Raw genomic sequence first — 8,672 nt, forward strand, 5'->3', positions numbered from 1 at the left:
GTACATAAATAATTTTAAGAATGACCTACAAATATGGCCAAATAAGAGTCAAGTTCCTCTTAAAAATATTGGGTAAAAGGATGGAACCCAAAAGAACACCTTGAAAAGTTGAATTTCCCTTTGGTAGGAACTAAATTGGTGAAAGTGGATTTGTTGGATTTGGAGTGTAAAGAGTGTTATCTAGTTGAAAGAAAACCAAACTAGATGTCCTTCACTAATGTCACATGTCATAAGCTTTAGTTTAACTTGTGAAAATCAACTTCTTCCATTGAACATATACAGTTGAAAAGACTTGAAGTGACGGGAATACCTAAAAAATATTTGGAGTAAAAGGAGTAAACCAAATATCAAACTATAACTATTGGACAATAGATTTCTTCTGTAAAATGATTTTACACTATAAAAGGACCTTAAGCCACCTTTTTAAAGGACCTCTTTTTTTCTGAAAATTTGGAGGCTAAAAAATCCATCTTTTTTTCTCCCCAAAATTTCTCTCATTGTTATTCATTTTATTCATCACCTTCACGAGTAAAACTGGCATTCGAGTGTTCCAACAGAACACTCGACAACCATTAATTAACCCATGTCCACTTTAAACAAAATTCATTCATCCTCTTGTGACATTAGTGGAAGTCTCAATACTTGTTCTCCACCTCTATTCCTCAATATTAGTTCTTGTATTGTTTATTTGCCATTAACAAAGTATTTTCCTCACAAGTTTACTTACCCCAAATCTCTTATCTTAATCATTTTACACTTAATCTATTTTCACATAACTCACCCGAATCAATGTCAAATCAGAGAGGGTTAAATTTTTACTCCATGAGAAATGCTTCAAATTGCTGGAGAAGCATCAGTGGGGCTTTTGATCACATTAAAGAATGATTTTCTTGGTGCATTGAGGAGATTAATCAATCCTTTTGGTACGACACCTGGTCTCCCCTTGGTAAGGTTTGTGATTTGATTCCTTATGTTCATATTTATGATAGTGAATTAAATATTGATGATGCCTGGGTTTATGTTGATTAGTATATTGAGTGGTTAGAACTCGAGTGATATTTGTGCTCTACTTCACAGACAGAGATGTTGAAGGCTAGTCTTGTCTAGGTTTTTTTTTTTTTTCAGACACCAAAAAATAGATATAATCTAATGCTACACAATGGTAGTAATTACTTCCGAAAGTGCTACACAAATACATCAAGAGTACCACCAGGAGTAGTATTAAACTTTATTACATCTCTCTTGAAGCATTATTTTTTAATTCTGCTCCGGAAAACACAGCGTAATTGCTAGGCTGAAACATATATATTGAAGGAGTACGTATATTCTTGACCTAGCAATAATAAATCAGTACATACGAAAATAAGGTCTATTTTACTCCATAAATTATTATATAAATTAGACCAATAATTCTCTCTGCCTCCACCACCAAATTTATGGTGAATTAATACATATGGATTCTCAGGTCACATGTTTATTTAGATTTGTCATTTTCAGCCCATAGCTGTGATTGGCACAGCTTCTAGCAATGACTTATTATTGGTTTTGGCAAGTTCATCATTTGGGCCTCCAAGAATCTTGTCACGGATCATGGGAACAAAATCCTCAAAGCAATCCTCCAAGCATCGGAACTTTTCATCAGGGTACAGTGTTCCAATTTCAACATCATTTGAGCCATCTGTGCTGAAGTTAACTTGGCAACCCTTGATGAAAATGTCATGCGTGAATGAGGCTACAATGCTTTCAGGTATCAAGTTCGCTGCATACACACACACCCCAAAAGGTAATAACATCCATGCAATAGAAAACATTTTTATCCAAAAACAATATATTTAATAATATCACTTTTACAACCACGTTAGCTAAACACAAAAAATAATCATTAATTAACCATCAAAATAGAATAAATATTAAAATATAAACTAAAAATAAATTAGACAATATATATTTATACATAAATATATATAGCGATTAATTTTTAACATAATTTAGAATTTTTGTAAATTATTTTATTTGGTTAGAACTATTTAATTTTTTTTCCCTTATATCCTTATTCCGTAATTCACAATGTTTTAAATTTTCTAAAACATGTAAACTATATAAGTGATCCATTAACATATTTTTGTGATGGTTTCGAAAATTATAATTGCCGTGCACATAATCAACCCAAGATCTTTTGAAGGCAGAGGAAGCTAATTTTGAACTACAAAAGGACACTTTTAAAATAGGTTATTAGCTTTAAATATATATAAAAAATTATACACATTTAGTTACCATTTTTATTTTCCAGATATAGTTATTTAATTTATTTCTTTTTAAAATTTCATATTTATATAAATACTAAAATCAAAGTATAAATATAGAGTATTATAAATTGATAATTATATTAATTATATTAATAAATAAAAAAATCGATTTTACAAGACAATTAAGTCGCTAATAATAATCGAACCTGCAGCTGCAGCAAGAAGATCATCTTCTGAGATGGTAACTCTGGGAATTGTTCGACCAATTTTCTTTTCCCATAAAGAAGCAAGCTCGTTGACGCTGTAACAATTCATTGAGGGTCTAAAATGAACGTTTTTGTTCAGTGTTCTAACATCATCAACTGCTTTCATTGTCAACCTTCCAATATCATTTCCATCAACAAAGTAAGCTGCACATGAAACTATTCTTCATCACCAATTCGTTTAATTAATAAGTTTTTTGCTACTCTAAGGAAAGAACGAAGCTAGCTAGCAACGGTTATAAAAGATGAAAAAAACTAGAAAAAAAAATAGGACATAAAAGTGATATAGGATGGTAATTTTTCAATATAAAAGATACATTAAAAATTAATTAAACAATATATATTATATATAAATATATAACGGTTAATTTGAATGATTAATTTTAATATATACATAATATTTTTAAATATATATATAATATTTAGTTACAAGATTAGAAGGAAAAATAAAAATTAAGTGTATTATTTTTTTTAAGAAAATTATAGTAATATATTATTTAATTATTTGCTTTCCAGGTCTATATTAATATTTTGTACCCCACCATTGAAAAACAAAGCAGCGAAGATAAATTGCCACCAAACTTTCTTCGTCTGTTTTTTTTTTTTTCGTTTTATTTTTGGCCTGCTTGATATAAAATCCTAGACATCACGTTTTGATCCTTGACATTGAATCTTGATAGCACATGCCAAAATAGATAATTGATATATGATTATAACTTTAAAGAGAACTGTATTCCATATTAAGAAAATAATGGCCAGCTTATGAACGTGTGTGTCCTCGTTAGATGAAGCAAGGATTTCCATTTTATTTCGCAATGTAAAGGTCTGGGTCCTTTTTTGGGGGTTCATTTTTCTCTCTTCAATCTTCATATATAAAATATGCCAAATTACAAATGTCATGTCAATTTAGGGAGTGACGTGGCGAAAATACAGAGAGCATGCATGGTAAAGCAATAGTTCATAAAATGAGTGGAATGTGCGATGTAACCTACCGTCCAAATATACCGCACATGGGATAACCTACTAAATATTGACCTTGATATAATTATAGTAGTAAAACTCAAATAAATCTTCAATCTTTGTAAAGTATGTACCTGTATTCTCTATTTTTGTCTATGCAAATTTTATTTGTGGGTATTTTTTAATAAAATTAGAAAATATTGGCACAGAAAATTAGATAGAGAAATGGTAGGTTAAATGTTAGTGTTATAATAAAATGAGATGCATCAATATTTAACAAGAAGAATAATAAAAATAATCAAAGAGAAATATTAAGGATTAATACTTTTATTAATATAAGATAATACTTTGTACAAACGCTTTATTTTTTATATTATTAAAATTTAAATTTAGTATTTAAAATTTAGAATTTGATCTTTAATATTTAAAATTGGCCAAATATTGACCAAAGATAATAAATTTTATTAGTTATATAACATTATTCATAATTAAAATTAAAGATTTCAAAAATTAACTTTTTAAAGACTAATATTTAAAAAATGTAAATTTTAGTAGGACTAAAATCCTAATAATAATAATAATAAATGAGATGTTTTTTATTCTTATAAAATTTAAAAGTTTTGATTTTTTGTCGATTAATATTAACATTACAAATTAAATAGTGACATTAGAAGTCAATATTTAATGGAAATTCTTAACTATAAGTACTAAAACTAGTTCTCTTAGACCAAAACAAAAACTTGCAATTTTTTGAGGAACCAACAACAAATTACTAAATAATAATAATAGTCATAATAATAATATGAATAAATATAGAAAACCAATTTTTAGTGTCTTTGAAATTTAAAGGTAAATTCTATCGCATTGATATTTGATCGGCTATGCTTTATGATATAGAGTGTTGGGCGGCCAAATGAGAGAACGAACATAAGTTAAGTGTGGTAGAGATAAAGATGTTGAGATGGATGAGTAATCATACGTGATTGAATAGAATAAGAAACGAAGATATAAGAGAGAGAGTTGGAGTAGCACCTATTGTAGAAAAGATGGTAAAATCGCGTCTTAAATGGTTTGGACATGTGAAAAAAAGACCAAAAGAATACTAAAAAAATGGATGAAATAGAAGATAGACAAGAGGTGAAAGGTAGAAAAAGACAAAAAAAAAACTATCCATAAAATGGTCAAATGAGATTTACACGTAAATAATTTTTATATAAATATAATATATAATAAAATTCAATAACGTGTTTTAATTTATGTAACCGACCTCTCCTAGGGAGACCTTCCCTAGTGAGATAAGACTCTGATGCTGCTGTTGTTGTATAGAAAACCCATTTTTTATTATAAAATTATTTCTTAATTCTCATCTTTCCTTGGTTGCACTCTAATAATACATAATTGATGATATGGGAAGCTACCTTTAATGTTGCCATCACCATAAATTTGAAATTGGTCGATGGGAGGAGGGAGCTTAGAAGGATGACAATTGTCATAGTAAGGCCAAGAAGCAATGGAATTGCAACAGATGTTGGTGAAGGGGATCCCACTCTCTTCAACCATGCGTCTAACTACGCGTTTCTCTTTGTACATTGTTAGCCCTGGCTCCACAGGCTCTGCCCTGTCCACGTCATGCCCAAACTCTGATGGCAAAAACCTCTGCATGCATACCATACCACTATCATTTCAAATTTCATTTTCCATAAATATTAAAAGTTATAATTCATCTTTATAATTATTTTTTACTATTTAAAAAGAATAAAATTTTAAATATATATCATTTTTAAGAATCAAAATAATAAAAATTTTAAATCTTTTTATTTAAAAATTAAAAAATAATTTTAAAAAATAAATTAGAATTCTTAATATTTTTTCTCATTTACTTAAGAGTTTCTTTTGAGCTAATTAGTTAACTGCATATAAACTAAAATTTATTTATTTATTTATTTATTTATGTAAGTTGATTTTTTGAATTTAAAATGTAACATAAATTTTGACACTATAATAACAAATTATTTATTTTAAAAACTTAAATAATTGATAAATAAAGATAAATGAATGATTATATATCTAAAAATTTCTTCTAACTACAACTATGAATAAGCTCTAATAATAAGAAATTTGATCGTATACATGGAATTTTAAGTTTATTTGAACCATATTAGACCAGCATATCGGAAATTTCTAATTTATTTTTTTAGAAATTATCTCTATATAATGAAACAAAAAAACCAAATAACTTGAGCTAAAAGTTTTGTCCCGGCCCACCAAATTTTTAGTGTCTTTATTTCATAATTAAGTCTTTAACACATACTATATTAATATCATGTGCACCTATCTCTTTAAATGACTAAATAAATTAGTTGTTTATTAGCTAACAATAAATAATTAATTAGACTAAATGAATTATAAAAGTTATTTTCAACAAATAATAAAATTATTAAGCTCCGAGCAAAGTGGAGAATGAATAAAAATATTAACATTTACACGTGTACTACTATAGCTATAGGAAAAAAAATCTTGTGTAAATGTAATTTTTTTAAAAAGTTTCTAGTGAATTTGATTAAAAAATATTTTTAAATACTCTTAATTGTTTAGGTAATTAGAAAAATCCAAAAAAAAAATCAAATAAATAAAGAATGAATCCAACAAAAACTTTTTTCACCTTGATAGTCTTCACAGATTTCATGGCATCTATTAAAGTAATCTGGTCCAGAACATTGCCCCCTCCAACAAGAGAAATGACAATCTCTATCTCATTGTCTTTCAAAATTTTCTCCATTTGATCCTTATCATTTATTACCCCCTGCAATAATAAATAATAATACAAAATTGTAATGACATGCAAACCTAACCTTTGAATTTTGTTTCAAACACTGAAATATAGAGATAAAAAAAATAAAAATTCAGAGATGATTTTCAAATACAAAAATATAAACATAGATTTAAAGAGACAAAGACAGATAGATATTTTCTATTTTCAATTTTGGAAACAACTACAGAACATAGAAAAATTTCTAAATGTGAAAAAATAATTAAAAATATGTCTTTGTCATAAAATTATGTACTTATTATTTTTAGGTTAATTATAGTGTAAAAATGTAAATTAATACAGAAAATACAGAAATTCATTTTAAATTATATATATATATATATATATATATATATATATATATATATATATATATATATATATATATATATATATATATATATGTTACTAGTGATGTTAACACTATACAGCATAGTTGTTTTCAACTAGAAAAACACAATCTGTACAGAATAAACTTTTACAGTAGTGTCCCTTATTTTAAAACCTATGCATGCATGTCCTGAATTTGGATTGAAAGAAAGTATATATCTCGAAATAATAATAACAATAATAATAATTTCCACTTACATGAATGAGTGTGGCACCTTTATCCTGAAAGGATTTGAGAAGGGCAGCCTTGGAGTGCATTTTATGGGGAGGCCGAACCAGCAAACAAGTGGGATGTCCGAAGGCAAGACTCGCCTTTGTCACAAATTGACCCATAAAGCCGGTCGCTCCGATGACCAGAATCCGAGCCTTGGTGGCTGAAGGAATGGTGGCGCTCGACACAGTCATGTTAGAAACCTAATACTTGTTTTGTCTCCCTCACAAAAATAAGTACTAAAGAAGAGTGACTATGTTGTGCATGCAATACCACCGGGTGGTATTTAGTTTTTATAGGAAAAAAGAGCGCTCTTACTATAAAATTATTATGGATAAAAAATAAAATATAAATGTTGACTCTTAGTCTCTTACATTGACCCCGCTAATAGTTTCCACTTTTCAGCTACTCTTCAACACGTGCAGGAACTTAAACTCATCAAGTGAATGAAGAATTCGACACCGGAATTTTAATTTTTGAAGTTTAGTTCTCAACTTTCTTTCTTTGACTGATAGCTGGGTAGCATCTTGTATAATCAAGCGCTTAAACTGGGATGAATTTTCTCAATTTTAATTTTTCTTTCAAATGATTAAGTGTGTTTTTTTATGAGCAATGTGAAGTAATTATCAAAATTTATTATTTTTTGTTATTATTTGATTAGCAATAATTTATATATATTTATATGTGTTTACATATAAAAAATATATAATTTATATTTATATTTTCCAAAATTTGTACACATAATTTTTGGATAATATTTGACAATAATAATTTGTAAAATATGTATTTATACACATAAATTAATATAATTTATATCCATATTTTTTAAAATTTATACATATAAAGAATAATTTAATATTTATGATAGTCAAAATTATTAAAAACTGATGGCTCCTATAGTTTTTTTTTTTAACCATATTACTTTAACAATCATCTTAGCTGTATATAAAATATTTGAAATTAACTATTTATATAAAATATATATTAAAATATAAAAAATTATTAAAATTAAATTAAATTATATATATTTATATACAAATATATAATGACTAGTTTAATTTTTTACGAACATATAACATTTTAGTACTTTTAATGTTTATTTTAATCAGTTTAGGCATATAATAATGAGTAAACTATTTTAATTCTCGTATATTTTATCGAATCAAAATATAGTCTTTATTTGTAAAAAATATAAGTCCCATTAGTTTTTATTAGATTTTTAAGAGAATTTGATTTATAAGCAGTATTTGTTTCTGAAAATAGAATAAGATAAAATATTAAGAACAAGATATAAAAAATAAAGATACAAAATTAATATTTTTATATTTTATTTAATAATAAAGTAGAATAAAATATAAAAATCTAATTCATTCTTATTTTTTTCATTTAAAAACTTTGAAAAAGAAAATATAACAATAAAAAATATAATTATAAAAAATTAATAAGAATAATAAAAGAAAAATAAAAAATAAGTTGTATTTTTTATTAGTGTCTCTGTTTCTTTTCTATCAGAATAGACATAAAATATATTAATTCAATATCTCTAAACATAATGTCTCTTTCTAGTCATATCTCATCTGTCAAACATAATTTATATTTTTATATCCCTATATCAGTTTCATCAAGAATTAATATAACCCCAATTTTTCTTATAGAAACTATTTTAACTCGCTAAAACTTACGAAAGTTAAAATGGCATATATATTTTACAAGAATAAAATAGAACGTTAATTTATACAAAATTGTACTTAATTAGCTTTATTAATTGAAAAGATACATTCCAAAATTATCAC

At 26.3% G+C, this 8,672-nt stretch overlaps 1 protein-coding gene across 1 annotated transcript; it reads right to left on the reverse strand.

The window, feature by feature from the left end:
* Positions 1-1,192: 1,192 nt before the first annotated feature.
* LOC107643784 (leucoanthocyanidin reductase-like) lies at positions 1,193-7,131 on the reverse strand. The gene is made up of 5 exons (XM_016347527.3): positions 6,867-7,131; positions 6,132-6,272; positions 4,888-5,125; positions 2,453-2,656; positions 1,193-1,759 (listed from the first exon to the last, which is right to left on the reverse strand). The coding sequence occupies exons 1-5, from the start codon at positions 7,071-7,073 to the stop codon at positions 1,494-1,496; spliced, it is 1,056 nt and encodes a 351-aa protein (XP_016203013.1). The 5' UTR covers positions 7,074-7,131; the 3' UTR covers positions 1,193-1,493.
* Between the last annotated feature and the right edge of the window lie 1,541 nt (positions 7,132-8,672).

The sequence above is a fragment of the Arachis ipaensis genome, chromosome B5 (genome assembly GCF_059453495.1).
Source record: "Arachis ipaensis isolate K30076 ecotype BB chromosome B5, ASM5945349v1, whole genome shotgun sequence".
Taxonomy (NCBI): Eukaryota; Viridiplantae; Streptophyta; class Magnoliopsida; order Fabales; family Fabaceae; genus Arachis; species Arachis ipaensis.

Bases quoted from the DNA above. Each gene is read 5' to 3' on its own strand.
- LOC107643784 (XM_016347527.3), bottom strand. From the start codon at position 7,073: ATGACTGTGTCGAGCGCCACCATTCCTTCAGCCACCAAGGCTCGGATT. The intron at 6,273-6,866 runs GTAAGTGGAAAT...TTATTATTGCAG, and splicing joins AAGGTGCCACACTCATTCAT to GGGGTAATAAATGATAAGGA. The intron at 2,657-4,887 runs GTAGCTTCCCAT...TTTCATGTGCAG, and splicing joins TGGTGATGGCAACATTAAAG to CTTACTTTGTTGATGGAAAT.